This window comes from Trachemys scripta, chromosome 7 (genome assembly GCF_013100865.1).
Source record: "Trachemys scripta elegans isolate TJP31775 chromosome 7, CAS_Tse_1.0, whole genome shotgun sequence".
NCBI classification, from domain to species: domain Eukaryota; kingdom Metazoa; phylum Chordata; order Testudines; family Emydidae; genus Trachemys; species Trachemys scripta.
This window is the reverse complement of record NC_048304.1, coordinates 57,309,123-57,330,569: the sequence shown is the minus strand read 5'-3', so window position 1 is coordinate 57,330,569 and position 21,447 is coordinate 57,309,123. Positions and strand designations below refer to the sequence as shown.

Sequence of the window (21,447 nt, the reverse complement as noted above, 5' to 3'; positions counted from 1 at the left end):
CGACCTTTTACCCCCAATTGGGGATATTGCAGATTATGTATTCCTTATGCCACTTGATCTTAAACCAAACTTTGCACCCTCGATAATCTGTACGTTATTCCCTGATAACCAGAAACTTCTATGCTCAAACACTCTTCACTTTTTTTTTAACATCATCTTAATAAAAAATTTTATACCATTAGCATAGGGCTTCCTGCATCATCTAGACACAGCTACTAGAATTGTTAAGGAAACTATTTCCTTAAAAGCCTGCAAGTAAATAGTGCATGTGTTTGCCTTTTTAATCCTATACATGACAAATAGCAACTATATTTTTCAAAAGCCAATACAAGATATTAATCGCTGTTAATAGTAACTTAACTGCTAATCCTCTTACAATACAAAAATATGAATAATAAAATGTTGCCATTCATCCTGAGGGATCCCAAAAGGCTTATAAAAATAATTGTATATGCACTTCATCAGGGATAGAAATACGGCCACCTCTGGGGTGGAACACGGCAAATGCTTAACAGCTGCATCAGCACTAAACAACAGTATTTACAGGGGAAACAGAGGACTGATTCTACAGGGGGAATGTACTGTTAGGGAAATGGGAGAATGTAATGAATCAAGTTCAACAGCGAACCAAATCTTACCGTAGCAGAAAGACCTGATTGAACATTTGTGCTAGTACTTGCAGGAGGCTAAAAACAAGAAAGAGTTTAGAACAGTTACAATGTTTGTAAAAATTGAATGAGGGCAGAGGTTGTACGAGCCATGACAAGGTCACATGCAGCACTGGGTATTGTCTGAAACATGGCCACATTCTGTCTATGAGCTGTAAAAATTATCTTCCTCCACTGAGGACAGAGCTGGCATCAGAATTTTAGTGCTGTTCACATCATTTTTGCAACAAATCTAAGAGGGAATAAACATCGTATCTGAAAACTTTAGGCCAGCTCCAAACCTGTCTTTGATCCCTTGCGCTTTTCTACAGATGAAGCCCGGATCTAAACACCATAAATATTTTTGGAAAATTAGGATTCAGATCCGAACATGCCACTTCAGGCCCATACCTACACTCTCTTTCCTCTTCTGTCACAGCATGATCATTTCCCCTCTTTACAGTTTTCCACAGGGATTTCTTAGAGATCGCCTTGCTTGGTGAAAATGTGTGATCCTCCAGCTCTCAGAGCCTCTTGTGTTTCCAGGGTTAAATACTTATTTCCCCTAAAGTGAAATCTTCCCCAAAGTGAAATCTCCACAAAGGCAAGAGAGGAAGGTTGGTTTAGTGCCTAGGGTGCTAGCCGGGGACTTGGGAAACCCAGGTTCACTTCCCTGATCTGCCACAAACTTTTGGCACGTCACTTAGCCTCTCTGGCCTCAGATTCCCATGTATATCACAGGGATGTTGTAAGGATAAATTCATTAAAGATTGTGAGGCACCGAAATATTAGGGTAATTGAGGCCATAGAGGTAGCTATGGATAGACTGGTTAATGGAGTGTTAATTTGCTGACAATGCATGAGGCCTGGAAGTTTGTGGGGTGCAGACTTAGAGAGACATACTTACATACTTGATGGGAAAATAACATTTTCCTATAATCTGCCTATTTAAAAACAATATTACTGGGTCCAGGAGACTGAGGTGCATTCCCGGCCAGACAGCTACAGCCCTGGCAGCAGCCGTGTGACCTTCCCCCCAGCAGCAGGGGCGTCCAATCTCAAGGATCCATTGTCCTTTCTCTCTCAGCTGTGACTGCCCTCCAGGGGATCATTTTCACCAGTTTTGCACGTGGTTTTCATGGTGTGGACAACAATATGCTAGGGCCTGGGCTGAGCCCCACCCACTCACTCAACACAGGCCTTGGGAGATCCCAGTGATCTATGGTCACTACCTCCTGGGGCCAGACTGAAGCTGATTCTCTGAGGGAGACAGGCTCAATATCCTTCCACAATGGCTAACTTCTCTGAGCTGCCCTGTTCACTCACAGGTTTGTGAAGGGAGAATCTGTGGCCTTTGAGCTGCAGTGTGGATGCAGGACTACTTTCCTTGTGATGGAGAGATGCTGGCAAAGTCTCTGGGTAGCACTCAGGGAAGCATTCTGTATAGAGCTCCTTATATCGGCTCAAGGAACATGCAGGGTACCCCTCTCCCCCTCTACCCACTGCAGAGCTAGCGAGCGGGCATGGGAGCCATGACCCATTATAGTCATGTGGCATTGCCAGACACACTAGTGGCTTTTGGGGGAGATTTTTCAGCCTGAAATGGCAGATAGGCAGCTAGAGCCAAGACGGGCTGGATGCAGGAGCCACTGGGTCGGTGTTATGCAGGAAGTCAGACTAGATGTCAGTAACCATTCCTTCCGGCCTTATCCCCATGTATCTGGGACACTTACTGTGATGGTGGAAGTAGAGGTGACCAAGACGGACTCCTGAACAAGACAGAAAATGAAATGATTGAGTCTTAAAGAACAAACCAGACTCCAGTGAGAAAGCAGCATGTAGCTTAATAATATCCAGAGCGGGGAGCCGGACAGGAACATCTTTTCCACTCAGCCCCAGTGCACTGCACGACTCAGCGCAGTTGGGATGGAAGGAGCTTCACCTTGCTCTGAAGCATCCGGGTATGGCCACGTTTGAGGCAGGAAACAATGGCCTGGTCCAGCAGGCCAATTCCTGCACTGAGCATAGACTGACGGAGGCTTGACTCAAAAGATACCACTAGCTGATTGGATCGGGAGAGTTTGAAATTCACAGCTCATCTAGACAGATGACCCCTTTGCTGGAAGTGTGTAAAATCCAAATGGCCTGGCCAACTCCAACTGCTACTTGTTAAAAGGAGGCACAGACAAGGTATATTCCTTAAATTGACTCATTCCAAATGGGGGCCTGGAATTGTGTCTAAGACAAGATGCATGGAGGGAAACTAGCATGAAGGGACAATCAATACTCCTGTTGGTAAGAATACTCAGCAAATGATACACGTCCTCATAGTAGATAAACCTGCTATCAGTTCTCATTGTAACTGGGCCCTGTAAAAGGATTCCTTGCCCACAGACTCAGAAATCCTACATCTCCTGCGTCAGCTCTCAGATGCAACGCTAGTACATCCAGCTGAGTGTGTTTGCTTCCCCAATCCACTGCCAGAGACAGAGGTCACAACAAAACCCTTTAACTTCTCTGGCCTTTGTGGTTATGAGCTGCCATGCTCAGCCATGGCAAGGCAAACTGCACCGTGAATAATGACAGTATGTGGCTGATAAACCCTCCCAGGCCGTGCTGTGCACAAGCAGCAGTAGCACCTCTCCTTGGGGCTGTAGCTACTTCTCTGTAATTCAGTAGACCAAAATATTGCCCCTCCCCACCTGCCTATTCCATTTTGGAAAGCTGAGGCTTCAGACTGGATTGTACCTAGCACCTGTAAATCAGCAGCTAACTGTGGCTGCTGGCTGGCGGGGAAAACTGCAACCGCTAAGCCTAGGAGAAAGAGAGGCCACGGTGTCAGGCCATCTTTCATATAATGGCAACTAAGGGTGGGAGGTCTATTAGGCCAGCATGCATGTGATTTTGAAAAAAATGGGGGGGGGGGAAAGAGAGGGGAGATTCAAAGAAGAGGAAATGTGTGTTTTCTGTATTATCGTCAGTCCGAGTGTGCATTTAACTCGAGGTTTGTGTAACTCCCTGCCGCTGATCCCTGTTCTAATGGATAAGCTCACTCCTCACCTTGTTTCTCACTGAGATGCAAATGCAATGATGCAAATGCAAGATTCTCGGCACCCTCACATGTAACTAATATTACAAGGTAACCTCAGCAGCGATAAAACTGTCATTCAGACCGGAACTCTGCCAGCCTCTCCAGAATTCCTCCTCGCCTTCATCATTTCAGGAAGCAGATTCTCAACCTTCTCAAATAACCCGAGAGTTGATAAATCACCTTCCTTTCACCCATACCCAACATACTTACAGTTGTGTTTTCAGGGAACGTCGTGAATTTCGTAGAATTCTGTAAGGAAAAACATTGAATACAAAGGAGCTTGGTATTAAGGACTCACAGAAAGACAGATGTCCCTGGCCATTTGCTTCTCTCTACCCTGCAATCACAGAAAATGGACTGGGTGGGAAGTGCCCACTTGTGACTGATGGATAATCTTCAGTGAGTGCTCCAGCCGAAGACAGCAAAAAATAGGCCCTCAAATTATTTAGAGAAAAATACATAAGAACAAGCTGTGCTTAATTTGTAAAGAAAGAGGTGCCGGGGCTCAAGCAATAACGATAATAGTGTTCCTAGAACAAAATGGCGTCCTCCACAGAACATGACCTCGCACACACCATATGTGGCAGGTCATGCCTTGCATACAAGTGTGCCACTGGCAGGAGAGGTAGCCCTGGCATTTAAGCTCTGGGAACAAGAATTAATCTGTATAAAGGCTTGTCTAAACTTAGAGTGCTGCAGCGGTGCAGCTGGAGCGCTTAGTGAGGTCGCTCCCTACACCAACAGAAGAGCTCTCCTGGACACAGCGCTGTCTACACCGGGGGTTAGGTTGGTGTAACTGCGTGGCTCGGGGCATGGATTTCCCACACTGCTAAGCGACATAGTTATGATGATGTGAGTTTATAGTGTAGACCAGGGCTAACTTTTATACTGTCCTCATCCCCATAGTATCTGAGCACCTAGACTCCTGGATTTTAAGGCCAGAAGGAACCATCATGATCATCTAGTCTGACCACCTGTGCATCGCAGGCCACAGAACCTCACGCACGCACTCCTGCAATAGACCCCTAACCTCTGGCTGAGTTACTGACATCCTCAAATCATGGGCTAAAAACTACAAATTACAGAGAACCCACCATTTACATTAGTTTAAACCTGGAAGTGACCCATGGCCCAAGCTACAGAGGAAGGCAACCCCCACCACCCTAGGGGAAAATTCCTTCCCGACCTCATTTATGGTGATCAGTTAGATCCTGAACATGTGGGCCAGACCCACCAGCCAGACACCTGGGAAAGAATTCTCAGAGCCATCCCCATCTAGCGTCCAATCATGTCACCCTCTTTAATGCATTTTTCCTCACAACATCCCTGGAAGGTGGGTCAGGGCTCTAATTGCTACTGTACAGATGGAGAAACTGAGGCACAGAGAGAAACTGACTTGCCTGAGGTCACTGAGGTGAAGCCTGTGGCGGAGCAAGGAGATGAACCTGGGTTCTGAGCCCTAAACTAGCAAGTTTAATAACCTGACGGATTTCTCTGTCACTGCAATAGATTAAAACACTTAACCCCTTAATGACTGAATTGTTTCCAGGCCTGGAGGGAGAGGTACCCAAAGGAGCTGCTGGCTGTCTAGTGTGCTAGCTGCAGCTGCTGCTGACTAAAGAGTAGAGGGGCATCTGTGCTCAGCCAGGGTTGCAGTGAGCCAGCCAGCGAAGGGGCACTGAAAACCGTTAGCTATTCCCAGGCTTTTCTGTAATCATCATTATAATTTCTGTTGTGATGGAGCTTGTGGACGCCAGTCAGGGATCAGGGCCCCATTGTTCTAGGCACTGTACAAGTAAGTGACACCCAGACAGTCCCTGACTCCAGTGCTCACAGTCTAAGGGGGCACCAGGGAGCTTTGGCTGTGTGTACATTAGCCTTTTCTCCTGCTAATACTAGTGCAGCTAATATTGGGAGAGCTGGTGTAGTTGGGGCTCCAGACAGTTGCTAGCAATAATTAGCGAAACATATGCACAGAAATGTGTGGTCTCTCTAATCCCCATTGCACGGCCCCTGAGCTGCCTTCTGAATCACAATCCTCTGGACGGCTGACCAGGGTACACTGGGTTCCTTATTTTTATCTCTCTCTCTTCTCTGAGGCTCAATTAATTTCTTTCTCTTCCTCTTTCTTGATGAATCACTCTACACTTTATGGGCTTTGCAAATGTTTCCAGGAACTGGATGCATAGGTGAGGTACAGGGTCAGAATAAGGTGCATGCAATTGACGCACATTCATATGTGCATGTCTGACTTACGCATGCGACTGAATGAGATAGCAGAAAGATGGTCTTGTGGGTAAGGAATTAGACTGGGACTCAGGAGACATGATTCAGTTCCTAGCTCTGCCACAGACTTCTTGGGCAAGTCGCTTAATTGCTTTGTGCCTCAGTTTCCCAGTAGTAAAATGTTATTCCCTTCCTCCTGTCCTTTGTCTATATCATCTGTTTAAACTGTACACTCCATGTCTGTATGGTGTCCAGCATAATGGGATTCTGATCTTAGATGGAGCCTCTGGATACTACAATAATAATAATAATAGGGTAAGGTGGACGGAATAAGGTAGAGATGTGCTGCATTACAGAGAGATTCTGGTTTTGTGGGGAGGGGAAAGAACTGAAAGAAGGTAAAATAAATCCAGGGAGAAGCAGCTAACAGAGCTGGTCAAATCGAATCTATGACTCTATTAAGTTCAGTTTCACAGGCATTTGACACATATTTTGTTGTACTCGCCCTGCTCTATAGCTGGTGAAATACTATTTGGTGAATCCAGATGAAATTCACAGAATGATGTATTAAAAATGATTTGTTCTGCGATTTGCTCAGCCCTGGGTTGACGTTCCCCATCATGCAGGGAAAGGTTCCTTTTCCTCCTCTCCCTTACATTTTTAAACAGGAGCCTCATGTGATTCAATGGCATTCACGCTGCAGGGTGGGAAATCCTCTCAGGGCAGGTGGAACTGTACAACCCCAGGGGCCCAATATTCGTCCCTGCTATAACTCCAGTGAGATCATCATATAGGGGCATAGGGCACAGGCACTAAACTCTGGAGAGGAGCTCAAAACACTCATATGCCCAGTATTGAAACAAACAAACAACTTAAGGAAGAAAAAAGACATAACAGGATGAAAAGTGCAGCTACCTTGCTCTGTCTGCTCAGCTATTGTGCTTACAGGAAGAAAATTCTCTGTCATTCTTTTGGAGAACTAAAATGACCAAGGTGAAAGCTGCCTGACAATGCAGATGTTTTACCAGATCTTTATAATATCACAGTCTGGGAAATCTCTTTTTAAAAAAAGAATGAAAGGAGGACCTGTGTGAGAGAATTCAATTGTCAGTCGGTATCAAAGCTAGGAGCAAGCGGGCAAACACTGGTGAGGAATTTCTGCACAAACAACAGGGCTTGCCTGTCTATTAAATCCTCTCTTTCATTTTCTGTGCCTGTCCGATCACTCTGCAGTGCAACCCCTCCCCAGAGAGAAACAGAATTATTCTCACTCACCATGTCAGACTGTTACCTGAGAAAGCCTGGCTCATATTCACGCTGACTGGCCGAGTCTGGAGTTAGCACTCTTCTTGTGTGGAGCTTATTGCTCTGTCACAAAGCAAGTTGCAGGTCCAGGAAGAGAATAATCGATGGTATTAACCTAAGCCAGAGACAACCTGGCTGAATCCCGAAGTAGCTGATCACAGCAGTTCCTTAAACTGACTGACGGGGCAGAGCACCTGAAAGCCTGGGTCTCTGGGACGCTGGGAATTTGCTTCCTTCCTATCTTGCTGGTGTCTGGCCATGCTCCTCCTGGCCATGTATATGAATTTATTAGCACCAGGCCCTTCATAAATTCTGCCTCTAACAAAACAAAACAAAACAAAAAAACACCTGTTCCATCCCCTGCCCTTGTACTTTTATGGGGAACAATTTTTATTTATTTACTTACTTTGTATCCGCTCGTGTGGGTTGCCCAACTTTTATGATGTTTAGTGTGTACGCACTGCTAACAAGAACACATGATCCAACACTGAAGGCAACTCCTTTACCCAAAGGCCATCTTTGGACTTGTGGACCAATGAGCCTTACCTTCAGCACGCCTCATTACTTATTATTGTGGGGTTGCTCCTAAGTTCACACTTCTCTGGAAACTAAACGCAATTTCAATGATTGACAGAGGAAACACGTGGACACAGGTCCAGTTAGTGCCTGTGCTGGGTGCGCAAGGTGGGGTGGTGGAAGTTGAGGACACAGGCAGTCTCTCCCCTGTGGTACCCCTGTGACAAAGGGGGCCCCTGGACATGAGAGAGCAACTCCCATTGACTTTTCCCCTTGAGTGGGAGAACAGGGCCTGGACAGCAGGAGAAGTCCACAAGGCTAGTGGCATCTAGCCTCCTGCTAGACCTCTTTGCAGATGCAAGTTCCACACACTTTCTCTATATCTACATGGCATACACTGGCAGTGGCGTGTACGGTATGTGTAGCTACACACCACAGTGAAGAGCAGGCTGCGTCCACATGGTCCACATGACGGTGTGTAGCTACATGCAGCAGTGAAAGGCTCCAGCAATGGGAGTGGGACAGGTTCCCTGGTGCCCACTTCCATAGCTCCCCCCCAAGGCAGGGCTGTGCTTTAGTGCCACAATCTAGCCCTTTAAATTTACAAAGACATTTTCACAACAAAATATTGGGTGTATTGGCAAGTGGAGAGAATGTCAGATCAAAGATTGTCCACATAGGCGCTGACTTCATGGGTGCACTAGAGCTGAACAAAAATTAATGGGTGCTTAGCATCCTACTGGCAGCCAGCTCCGCCCCCGCCAGCACCTCCCACCCTCTGTCAACCCTGCCAAACAACCCCCCCCAGTGCCTTCCACCCACTGCAATCAGCTGTTCCGTGGTGTGCTGGAGGCAGGGGGAGGGGGTGGAACTGGGTGGGAAGAGGTGGGGCAGGGGCAGAGCGGGGTGGGAAGAGGCGGAGCGGGGGTGGGGGGTTGGGGGAAGGAGTGGAATGGGGGCGGGGCCTGGGTGGAGCAGGGGCGGGAAGAGGTAGGGCGGGGTGGGACTTGGGGGAAGGGGTGGAGTGGGGGCAGAGCGGAGGTTGAGCACCCCCGGGGAAAGGAGGAAGCCGGCGCCTGTGTTTGTCCCAATGGAAATCCTTCCTGGGACCTCAGAGTGTATCAGAAAACAGCCCCACTTTAAACTTTCCGAAGGACAGGAATAGTTACAGACCCCTTGAGGCAGTATGTACCCCTATATTCACCTCTTTTACAAGACTATAATATATTTTGTACAAAGTCTGCCTTGTGACGTATCATTTGAAAACTCAATGTGCTGATCATCATTGTCCTGGTAAAATATGGGTGGCAATCGTGTATATAAAATTATGAAATTCTACTGTATGATATTACTGAGACATGTTCCAAGTTCAGAAAAGCAGCCACAAACCAGTTCCTCAGAGACAAAAGGCAAATTGACACCTCGGCCAGGTGTCAACAAAATCAAATGGACTAATACCTGGTTAAGTGGCCATTCTTTGGCAGGAAAAAGGGTGTGAATGAGAAATTTCCATCTTGGCAAAGAACAGGTGGTGGTTCCTGTCCCCATAGACTTTCTGTTTCCCGAACCCCAGCTGGAGATGATTCTCAAAGAAGAAGGAAAACACTCCTGAAGTGATTCCTTCCTTTCTCTATATTCATGGCAGCCACAACACCTGAGGAACAAAGAAACAGATTTAGACTGAGCGAGGGATCCTGGCAGAAAGGAATCCAGACAGTAAGGCTGATGAAGCATGTGGTGAGACAGACTTTTGCTTTGTATTCACTTAGCTTTTTAAGTTAGACATTAGTTGCGTTTACTTTTATTTCCTTGTAACCAATTCTGACTTTTATGCCTCATTACTTGTAATCACTTTAAATCAATCTTTCTGTAGTTAATAAACTTGTTTTATTGTTTTATCTAAATCAGTGTGCTTGGATTGATGTGTTTGGGAAACTCACACCAGGAGTGGTTGCTCTCACAGCAACGCAGTATAAAAGGCACCCCAGGTTGGAGTACTAAGGGAACACAACTGCTTACAAGTCCAGATTGTACCCTGGGGAATGTCACACCCCTGCAAGCACAGCCCGTTTCACTTGGGCTCTGATCCTGCCAATGCTTATGCATGTGCTTGTTTGATTTGGATTTTTTTTTTTAAAGCTTTGGCTATTTTCTCTTCACATTCCCTCTTAATTTCCAGCTTACCTTCTACCTGCTATAAATGGTACAGGACTTCAGGGAATTCAGAAGTGTGCTAATGAAGAAGTGTCCAAGCAATTGCCTTTGAGATGCTCCCTGTTTTGAGAGCAAATGAAGATACAAGGCCAAAGATTCTGGAAGTGAAGTGCTGGCTGGGTAAGTGGAGGAGGGTAGAGAGTTTGGGTTTTGTGGAACATTGGTCCACCTTCTTTCTATAGGGAGAAGAAGCTGTGTAGTTTGGATGGCCTCCACCTCAGCAGAAGGGAGACCAAGCTTCTCAGGTACTGGCTGGCTAGAGTAGTCAGGAGGGTGTTAAACGAACAACGAAGGGGAGGATAAAAAGAGGAAAGATGTGAGCACTTATTTAGCACAAAATCTATATTTTGAGAACAAAATTCATCAAAGAGCCAAAGGACACAGAGAAGAAATTCTTGAATTGCTTATACACCTGATGCTAGGTGCATGGGTAACAGTCAAGAGGAATAGGAATTGCTTATTTATGAGCAGAAATTCAATCTAGTTGGTTTTACTGAAACCTGGTGGAATGGTTTTCATGACTGGAATGCTGAAATCACTGGTTATAACCTATTTAGGAAGGACTGAGTGGGCAAAGGGGGAAGAGGAGTGGCATGGTATATCAAAAATGGCATTACTTGTTTCCAAGTCACTGACAACTCAGAAGAAAATCATCTTGAATGCTTACAGATCAGTGTCTTAACAGAGAAAGGATGGGGTATTAATTGGTGTCTGCTACAGGCCATCAAATCACACTAGGGAACAGGATGACCAGCTCCTTACACTCCTATCTGTAAATGTGTAAGAAAAAAAGTAGCATCAACATGGGGACTTCAGTTTGTTCAATTTATGCTGCCAGTACTAAAACATCCTCAGAATTTCTTAATGATACAGATGACAATTTCCTAACTCAAAAAAATTTGCATCCAACATGGAGGAATTTTCTATATTAGACTCTCATCTTGACAGATAAAGAGGAACTGATCACAGAACTAAAAATTAATGGTAGCTTAGGTGCAAGTGATCATGACTTGACCACATTTAGAATGTGCAAGCAGAATAAAGTTCAGGCCAGTCATATATATAGCTGATGCTTTAAAAGGGCCAATTTTACAAAGCTGAAAACAATTATGAGCCAAACCAGTAAAGGGGGTGGAATTTAATCAGAAAAATGTGAAATCATTTAAGAAAAATCTTTATAGATGCCCAAAAAACTACAATCCCACAATTGAGGAAGAAGGTCATGCCAGTTAAGAAAAACAATCTGGTTTAGAATGGGAAGTAAAGGCAGGTTTTTTTTTTTTATTATTTTTATATATATATATAACAAATGAAATAAAGGGGAAGTTGATAGTAATGAATATAAATCAGAAGCTAGGAATTGTAGAAAATTGATAAGAGAAGCCAAGGGACACAAGGAGAAATCTATGGTCAGCAGAGTTAAGGACAATAAGGAAGAGTTTTTAACAATATTAGGAACAAAGAGAATCCTGACAAAATATTTGTCCATTACTAGACGAAAATGGTAATGGTAATGATAATGCAGAAAATGAAAAAATGTTCAATAAGTATTTCTGTTCTGGGGAAAAAATAGATGATGATGTAGTCATATCATATGATAACACTTTCTCCCATTCCACTAGTATCTCAGGAGGATGTTAAACAGCAACTGCTAATGTTAGACATTTTAAAATCAGCTCGTCCAGATAACTTGCATCCAAGAGTTTTCAAAGAGCTGTCTGGGGAGTTCACTGGACTTGGGAATTTGCCTTGACTTTTTTTCAGCTGCTTTCAAATATTGATTTTGAATAAGTCTTGGAAAATTGGGGAAGTTCTAGAAAACTGGAAGAAAGCTAATGTTGTGTCAATTTTTAAAAAGGGTAAATATGATGATCGAGGTGACTATAGACCTGTCAGTCTAACATCAATCCCATGCAAGATAATGGGACGGTTAATTCCAGGACTCAATTAATAAAAATCTAAAGAAGGTTAATGTAATTAATCCCAATCAACATTATCTTATGGAAAAGAGATCTTCTCAAACTAACTTGATTTTATTTTACTGAGATTACAGCTTTGTTTGATAAAGCTAATAGTGTTGATGTAAGCATTTGACTTGGTATCGCATGACATTTTGATTAAAAAAACAACATATTTTTATATATATGTAACTTATCCTATATTAAGTAGATTAATAACTGGCCAAGTGATGGATCTCAAAATATAACTGTAAATGGACAATGATCATTGAGTGGGTGTGTTTTTAGTGGGGTCCCGCAGGTATCGGTTGTTGGCCCTATGCTATTTAACATTGTTATCAATGACCTGAAAGAAAACTTATACTTATCACTGATGAAGTTTGGAGGAGAGGTAAATAATGAAGAGGACAGGTCACTGATACAGAGCAATCTGGATTGCTTGGTAAATTAGGCCCAAGCAAACAATATATGTTTCAATATGGTTAAATGTATACCTCTAGGAACAAATAATGTAGGCCACATTTACAGGCTGGGGGACTCTATCCTGGGAAGCAGTGACTCTGAAAAAGATTTGGGAGTTGTGGTGGATAATCAGCTCAACGTTAGCTACCAGTATCCAAAAGAGCTAATGGTATCCCTGGACGTACAAACTGGGGAATGTAGGAGTAGAGGGGTTATTTTACCTCTATTTGACACTGGTGTGACCGCCGGTGTAACACTGTGTCCAGTTCTGGTGTCCACAATTAAAGAAGGATGTTGATGAATTACAGATGATTTAGAGAAGAGCCATGAGAATGATTAAATGAGTAGAAAACATGCCTTATAGTGATAGACTGAAGGAGCTAAATATTTTTAGCTTAGCAAAGAGAAAGTTAAGGGATGACTTGATCACAGTTTATAGCTGCCTACATAGGGAACAAATATTTGAAAATATTTGAAAAAATATTGGATTGCTCTTCCAGCTAGCAGAGAAAGGTATAATATGATCCAATGGCTGGAAGCTGAAGCTAGACAAATTCAAACTGGAAATAAGATGTAAATTTTTAACAGTGGGGGTAATTATCCATTGGAACAACTTAGCAAGGGTCAATGGCTACCGGTATTAGCCAAGGTGGTCAGGGATGCAATCCCATGCTCTGGGTGTCCCTAAGTCTCTGACTGCCACATGCTGGGAGTGTACAACAGGAGATGGATCACTCAATAATTGCCCTTTTCTGTTCATTCCCTCTGAAACCTCTGACACTGGCCACTGTCAAGAGACAGGATACTGGGCTAGATCGACCATTGGTCTGACCCAGTATGACCGTTCTTATGTTCTTATATTTGAAAGTGGCTGAAGAAGAGTCAAGGCAAATTCCCAAGTCCTGTGAAGTGTTGAGTGGACATGACACAGCATTTTAGTCTTAATGGTTGTAGATAAGCAGAGGTGTAGGCATTTATACAAGGAGGAGCTTTGTCTGGCATGTTCCTTAGGAAATGGAGGGGGACAGAAGGCAGCTGTGTAGCAGATATAGGAGGAAAACTATTTTTGATGATAAGCGCTGACTGGCTACTGAACACCGTGCTGCCCTAGGAGAGGAACCTGTTTTGCCTGTTTGTGGAGTGGGCTGTTAGGTTGGAGAAGAATCATCTCAAGGCGCTAAATACAGGGGTAAAGTTTCATGGCAATCTTGCTTAGCACTATGCCTGGGTTCTTTTCACTTTGTGCTGCCACCTTAAAGGGCTGTGTGTATAAAAGAGGCTTGCCTTGCCTTCATCTTGCTCTCCCATGAGCTCTGCAGGCAAATGCCCTGGCCCAAGAATAGCTTAGTTCAGTTATCTCCATCCTGGGTACCGGGTGTCAATGGTTGTATTCTGGCGGTGACGCTTTGGGTGATCAGGCCTCTTTCCCCACCTCTTCAAAGCCGCTCACGGACTAAAACCTTGTCTGGATGCAATACTGAATGTGCAAGAGGCACACTGGTGTGTTCTCTCTATTTGCAATGCTTAGGAGAGGGAGCAGCTGTGTTTTGGACCAGCTGCCTAACTTCTTCTTTGAGCCCCGCAGCCTTTCAACTGCCCTCATTAATTCAGAAAATTTAGTAATACTTTTAACATTCAAATTCAGCTTTGTTTCAGAAACTGAAGAAGGTATATCCCAACATGGTGTGACCCAATACCCAGGTGTGACCACTGGAACTGAAATAATTGTTGACAGAGTGACCGTTGTATTAGAGAACTTACCCCAGGCCAGAAAGGGGCATATGCCCGGGCATGCACACAGTGTGTAATTGAATCCACATTCTTTAATGAATTTTGAGAGATCATTCTGGGCACAAACACATTTCAGATTATTCTTCCCCTCTGACTTTTTAAAAACTGACTTTATTTCAATAAATTTAAAACTACACAAAGACCAAAATATGTATACACTTTAAAGAGTTGGACTTTTTTTTTTAAAAAAGGAACCTTTTAGGAATATAGAATTATTGACTGTAAGCCCAGTCAAGACAGAAGGAAGAAAAATTTTTGCAAGCATCCTTGGTGAAAGCACAGAGTAAACCAGTTGCTAATAAATTGTAACACAAAACACCTATTTGAATGCTAACAAATGTAGCAAATTGGTCAAACCACATTGCAAACTTTTGCAATGAATCAGAATATACAATTCAATGTCCAAGAAGAATCAGAAATGATGCTAAAAGGTGGAGCGAAAATACTTAATTTCAAAGGAAGCTTCTAAAGTAACTTTTCCCTCTCCAGACAGACTTCACTCCAACCAGAGAGGTGCTAAAGTATGAATTTCAGCCTGCAATGCAATTCACGACTTTGATTCTATTTTGCTAGAAGCAGAGATTATATTCCTGGCCCTGAGTTCCTTATTCATGCAACAGGCTCCAGTGTACCACAGCGAGAGATCACATACCTTGTCTTAAGCTTGCAAGAAAAGGCCACAAATAAACTTCAAAGAGAAACAAAGCAGATCCAAAAAACCAAGCAGTAAGTAATATGGTTTCAAATGGCCTGTAGAAAAGCTATGGTCAATGATACAGTATCGTTCACACTACACTGTGTAAGGCTTAGACTACTGGTCTTTTACATGCATTTATTTTTATATATATATTGTATATATATTACTTTGCTTTTCCTGTTTTCAGCAAGAAAATATTTTCATGCATTTGCTTCACCTCCGTATTCACAATACTTGGACACCTATTTCATTTAAGAACCTTTGCAGGGGTGGCATTTTGTTTATAACACATTTGGAAACAAACCTGTCCCCCAAGAACACTTTTGTGCCTGGCATTTGACACCACGCTGCGCTTACTACAGTTCACACCTAGTGAAAAGGCGTCTCTCTGTAGCCTAACAGTACATTGGTTATGTAAACATATTAATCATTCGATTATAAATACTTCATTAAAGCTAACATACCACAGCTTTTAGCTGTAATGCCCACATGTATCTCTTAAGGAATTGCTGTTCAGGATCAACTCTTTACTAGTCTACAGCACGATGCTTTACAATGATTTGTTAAAAGGCTCATTTTCTCTCTGAAAGAAGTGCCAAACTGTTAGTTAATTCTCCAAACCCATGGCTTGATCGCTGGTTAACCCAGTGGCTGCCATGTACATAGTTATTTTTACAGTGGTCAGATCTAGATCTCAATGTGCTTTAATGAAAATTAAAGCAGCATCAGTAACAGAGGCACAGCAAGGTTAAGTGACCTGCTTAATGTCATACAGCGACTCAGGTGGAAACAGAAGCCAGCTGACCGCCGACTTCCCAGCCAACATGCTCAGTCTGTCCACTAGAGCGTCCATGCACTTGACGTGTTGCCAGAGTTGTGTGGAGTTGAGTGTTGCTTTGTACTACAAGTTCTTTGCCTTGGATCAGTTGGGTCACCAGCAGGGCAGGTGTTGAGTAGTTCTTGAATTCTCCTACCTTGTGTTTCAAGAGAATCAAGAAAACTGGCTGGAAGCTGACAAGTTAATCACACAAAACGATGAGTCAGCGAGGGGAGTCCTTGGAAAGCACCACAGGTGGAAAGAGAAATAGAGAACTCAAAGGCAGAGGTGGTATTATAAAGAAGCAATAATTTAGCGGAGGAAGGAGGGAAGGAAATCTGTGCAATAAAACCATCCTGCGTAACCAGGCGTTTTGCAAGCAAATACGGGATGGGGAGATGTGTTCTTATTTAAGAACATAGGGATTGGTAGACAGGCCAGGACAGGGAGCCACCTAGTCTGGAATCCTGTGGGGGAAGATCGCTTCCTGACTCTGGCTAGCGAGCAGCTGGTGCAAGGAAGGTCCGGGTTGATATCCTTCCAAATTTTTATCCTAGCTAATTCCACAGCAGTTGCTATTAGTCACAACCTTAGTCCTTAGCCATCACTGCAGAGTGCTTCTGTTATGACACATACCCTGTGGGGTTTCTGCACTTGTGGCGCTGTGGACTTCCTGTTGAACATGGTGCAATTAGCTAGCAGTCTTACAGTGACCCCGTGTTATCTTTATAAACTGGCAGAATAACCAAAATAATAAATAAAAATGAATCTGGCTATCTGGAGTCACAACTGTGTGGTTTCCACTTATTGCACAGAGCAGTTCGAGCTGGTGAGGAAGGGGTAGGTAGGCAGCCCCATTCCTTTAAGGCCATCCCATTTGGTGGCTATCCACGTCGTCTGTTTCACAGTACGATGTGTTAAGACAGCTATTGTGTATGCTACTTAGTAAGAGCCACCCCAACGGGAGGATACAATAGACTAAGGCTTCTTCCAGTTCAAACTCTTTCTTCATTCAGCCCAGTGGCCAGGTGCACAAAAATACAAAGTTGATGCCCTGGTAGTCACAATTAGGAGAAAATACTGGGTTCTGGGTATGTTAGCGAGAAAGGGTCATGCTAGTAATTTCAAAGGCAAGCCTTCAGGACTGCATTCAGTTTTAGTTAAAGAAAAATACTGTGCATTGCTTTAGGTCAGGCGCCCAGGAGTTTAAAAACAATCCCAGGTAGATGTCTCAATCCTCCACCTGGGAATGTCTATGAGGAACATCCGAGCTACTTTCTCATGTGCAGCGCGTCCTGAAATTTGGTACTCGTGTATTGGGCATGAAAGCCTTTCTTATTGATGGTGTCATCCGTATGGAATCGGATCATGATGGAATCCCCCGCAGAGTAGATTTCTTCCAGGGGCTGCAGGAGAGAAAACAAAACACTGGTCAGTCTACATGACAAGTAACTGTTCTCACCAGGACCAGAGGGTCTGAGGTCAAAGCCCTTGTGCTTACGCAGCAGGTCTGATGGGCAAGTGTTAGACCCAAATGCAGAATGTTTCATTCCCTTCTGTCCTGCTCGCATTTCCCAGGCACTTTATAAAATGCGAGGAGACATCTTATTTGACGGCTAGAAGGAAGAATCCCATGCACCGCTACAGGCTGGAGACCGACAGGCTAAGCAGCAGTTCTGCAGAAAAGGACCTGGGGATTACAGTGGATGAGAAGCTGGTTATGAGTCAGCAGTGTGCCCTTGTTGCCAAGAAGGCTAACGGCATATTGGGCTGCATTAATATAAGCATTGCCAGCAGATTGAGGGAAGTGATTATTCCCATCTATTCGGCACTGGTGAGGCCACATCTGGAGTATTGCATCAAGTTTTGGGGGGCCCCCCACTACAGAAAGGATGTGGACAAATTGGAGAGAGCCCATCGGAGGGCAACGAAAATGATTAGGGGGCTGAGGCACATGACTTATGAGGAGAAGCTGAGAGAACTGGGCTTGTTTAGTCTGCAGAAGAGAAGAATGAGGGGGGATTTGATAGCAGCCTTCAATTACCTGAAGGGGGGTTCCAAAGAGGATGTAGCTCGACTGTTCTCAGTGGTGGCAGATGACAGAACAAGAAGCAATGGTCTCAAGTTGCAGTGGGGGAGGTCTAGGTTGGATATTAGGAAACAATATTTCACTAGGAGGGTGGTGAAGCACTGGAATGGGTTACCTAGGGACTTGGTGAAATCTCCATCCTTAGAGGTTTTTAAGGCCCAGCTTGAGAAAGCCCTGGGTGGGATGATTTAGTTGGTGTTGGTCCTGCTTTGAGCAGGGGGTTGGACTAGATGACCTCCTGAGGTCTCTTCCAACACTAATCTTCTGTGATTCTAAGTGCAGGTGCCAGCTTTCATTACTCGAGAGCCTGATGGCTTGTACTGATATACAGCATTGACTGAGTGTTTTAGGGAGGGTTGCAGAATGCACGCCCCCTCAATGTGGGCTCTATCCCCCTCTAGTGGCTGCTGGGCCACAGACGTTGATGAGCCAGCTGAAGCTAACGAACCAGCGTCTTTCAGTTCAGGCAGCAGAGACTCATGCTCTTAGATCATAACACAAGAACTAGAGGTCACCAAATGAAATTAATGGGCAGCAGGTTTAAAACAAACAAAAGGAAGTATTTCTTCACACAACACACAGTTAACCTGTGGAACTTCTTGCCAGAGGATGTTGTGAAGGCCAAGACTATAACAGAGTTCAAAAAGAACTAGATAAGTTCATGGAGGATAGGTCCATCAATGGCTATTAGCCAGGATGAGCAGGGATAGTGTCCCTAGCCTCTGTTTGCCAGAAGCTGGGAATGGGTGACAGGGGATGGATCACTTGATGATTACCTGTTCTGTTCATTCCCTCTGGGGCACCTGGCATTGGCCACTGTCAGAAGACAGGATACTGGGCTAGATGGACCTTTGGTGTGACCCAATATGGCCGTTCTTATGTTAAGTGGTGCCAGGTTCAGTCCCTGCTGCTGACAGTCCTCCCTGGGGTATGGTGGTACAAACGATGTCTCAACATGGGGCCTCTGGATGGGGATTAGACTTGCACTGCTGCTGTCCATGTGACTCAGCTCCTCTCTGCACAGAGGATCTCCAGAGGCAGAGGGTATTTCAGCCACCATGACCTACGCAGCCCTTGGCATTACTGCTAAGGTTGGCAGGAAGGGGGCTCATAGGGGGTACTGTGACACGGATGCCCCATGCCTTGGGAACTGTAGTGAATTCCAACATTCCCTTGATAGACATTTAAGAGGTGAATTCTCTGCTTTCAGTCCATGCAATGCCATTAAACTCAATGTAGTTGCCCAACATGCAAGGCACCGTGGCCGAAAGCCTTTATTTATCAAAGGCACAAAGTCACTGCATGTGCAGTTCTACAGACCCTCTGCAGCCCTGCCTCCAGCCTGCAGCTTCCCTGCCAGTTATTTCCAAGTAAAAGTTGTCTCTTTACCTGGCTGTCCACATGCCTCTCTTCTCCCCCAGATGTTATCCTTCATTGTCAGGCTGTGTGCCTTGTTCACTATCTAATGTTTTATGCCATGCTATCCCAGCTCCTAGGCTGGGACCCATTTAAAATGCACCATTGGGAAGATTTGACCAATTATATTTTAATAGCTTCATTAAAATAGGTATGTGAAATCCTCCCAACGGTGCATTTTAAATGGGGCCCAGCCTAGGTGCTGGGATAGCATGGCATAAAAACATTAGCTAACAGTCAATGCAATTCCATCATGAGTCTATTCCAGACAGATGAGACTTCAAGAGCGTTCATAGGGCTGAGCCTCTGAATGGATCAACAGCAGGGGAAACTGAACCTGGGACTTCTGGATCAAACCCCACAATCCTCTTCTACCTGTAGCTGGCTCTTCCATCTCCAGATATTGTCCAGCCACCCTCGAGGGGGACAGAGCCCCATCCGGAGTGGGTGCGGGTTACTTATGCAAGCGGATTCCATCCTCTTCCCCTCTTTTCATTGTGTGACCTCAACGTACTTTGGCACCTTATTCTGCTACAAAGAGGCCAAGGATTAAATGGGTCACTGGATGCTGAGCTTCTCTCCCCTAGACAGCACTCTCTCTCCAGGTTAGGGCTCAGGCACACTGGCTGGGCAGCCCACACCCCCAGCATCACCAATCCAGCACAATGTATAGATTAAGCTGCAGGTACCTCTGCTGGAGGCTGGTGACATCTGCAGACGGGTGGGTGAAACAGAACACAAGGGATGCTCGTTGCCAGTTCAGGGCAGCTGGTAACGACTGTGTTGTCTGTCTGACTCGAAAGAGGGTGGATCTTGCCCGCAGTGCATCCCCTTCCCCTGGATACAACTACGGCTAAGAAATTAACCTCTCCACGGCTTACCCCTGAGCCACAGAAGCGTCCCAGGCGGGGTGCGGTGCTGTCATAGCCGTCGTAGATCTCCATGTAGTCGTAGCCGCAGTCGGCCTCCTCCTCTAGTTCAAACGTCTGAAATATTAATTCGACTCCATAGCCATCTTCTGCCACGATAACCCAGTCGCAGTTGGACTGGCCTGGGTAATTGTTATCCCCAAACTGGGCATGGGAATACAGCTCTTTAGTTCGTACATCAGCCTTCAGGCGCCCACCGCACTCTGGAGCAAAGAGACAGCATGTTGTATAGTCTTCCTGAATATCCCCACTGCTCAACACGGCCTAGACATCTCCTCCCAGCATCGCTCGGCGGGGAGAGTTGGGGAGCGCCTGTCAAAGGGGCACATTTAACAGTGAGGGGAACCGATTGCCAAGGGATGTGGTAAAATCTCCAGTCATCTGGAGCCTCTGAAACAAGATTGGATGTCTAAGAGATTATTGTACTCTAGATCAACCACGTTTGGCTCAATAAAGAGATCAGTAGGTGAAGATCTACGGTCTGTGCAGGTCAAACCAGATCATCATGAGGAGCCCTTTTGGCCTTAAAACCTGGGGACTTGGCTATACGGGGAAAATTACCACCACAACTGTATGGGTATAATTATATTGGCATAGCTATGCTGGTAAAACTCCCCATGGGGACACTTACCCTGAAATAAGAGCGCTTTTTCCTGGTTTAGTTTATGTTGCTTTGAAAGTAGTATAAGCTAAATCAGGGAAAAAACACTCTTATTCCAGGATAAGAATATCCATATGTAGATTATTACTGGCTATAGCGAGGCTGGTAATTCTCCCCATGTAGATAGCACCTAGAAGGCTAGAGGTTAGAACAGGCAAGTTCCATACAGGTAGGGATGGTTGGCATGAATGGTACAATGCAATAGATGCTCCAGTTGCTTGTTGGTGTAGTCTGTATTTGCTGGTTAACACTCCGATTGGGTCATTTCTTTGGGAACAACTTTGTTGTGACCTGTCTAGTCTTATGTGAATGGGCACTGTCTGATTTTGGGGGGTCTCTCTTGCCCTGGCAATATACACAGTAAGTTGTAGCCTTCCCAGTATCATTGGAGTAGTAGCAGAAAACCCAGCTTACCTGTGCTATGCTTTGCCTGGAAGCCTTTTCTTTGCACAGAGGCATCAGAGTAAAACCTGAGGAACATCTTGTTAGTAGACGCCACCACCGGATCCGGTTTCTTGCTGCCACAGAAGCGGCCAAGGATGGACGACTTGCTGTTGGGGCCGTCGTACATTTCCAAGTGGTCGTAGGCGCACTCCTGGTGCTGCTCAATCTCAAACTCATTGAACGT

The 21,447-nt window shown here is 44.9% G+C and overlaps 1 protein-coding gene and 2 long non-coding RNA genes across 3 annotated transcripts in view; 1 reads left to right on the top strand and 2 right to left on the bottom strand.

The window, feature by feature from the left end:
* The window catches only part of LOC117880743, a 22,547-nt gene extending 1,156 nt beyond the window's left edge, over window positions 1-21,391 (top strand). Inside the window, exons 2-4 of the long non-coding RNA XR_004646609.1 lie at window positions 9,431-9,522; window positions 9,965-10,119; window positions 21,273-21,391. This is a non-coding gene — a long non-coding RNA (uncharacterized LOC117880743). The remainder of the gene's footprint in view (window positions 1-9,430; window positions 9,523-9,964; window positions 10,120-21,272) is intronic.
* LOC117880742 lies at window positions 130-7,458 on the bottom strand. The gene is made up of 4 exons (XR_004646608.1): window positions 7,240-7,458; window positions 3,949-3,987; window positions 2,381-2,416; window positions 130-686 (listed from the first exon to the last, which is right to left on the bottom strand). It is a non-coding gene; the product is annotated as an uncharacterized LOC117880742 (long non-coding RNA).
* Window positions 14,239-21,447, bottom strand: part of TLL2 (tolloid like 2) — an 82,641-nt gene continuing 75,432 nt past the window's right edge. Inside the window, exons 17-19 of the mRNA XM_034777175.1 lie at window positions 21,234-21,447; window positions 20,111-20,361; window positions 14,239-17,130 (exon numbers count right to left, since the gene is read on the bottom strand). Coding sequence (XP_034633066.1) covers window positions 16,996-17,130; window positions 20,111-20,361; window positions 21,234-21,447 — 600 coding nt within the window. The 3' untranslated portion in view covers window positions 14,239-16,995. The remainder of the gene's footprint in view (window positions 17,131-20,110; window positions 20,362-21,233) is intronic.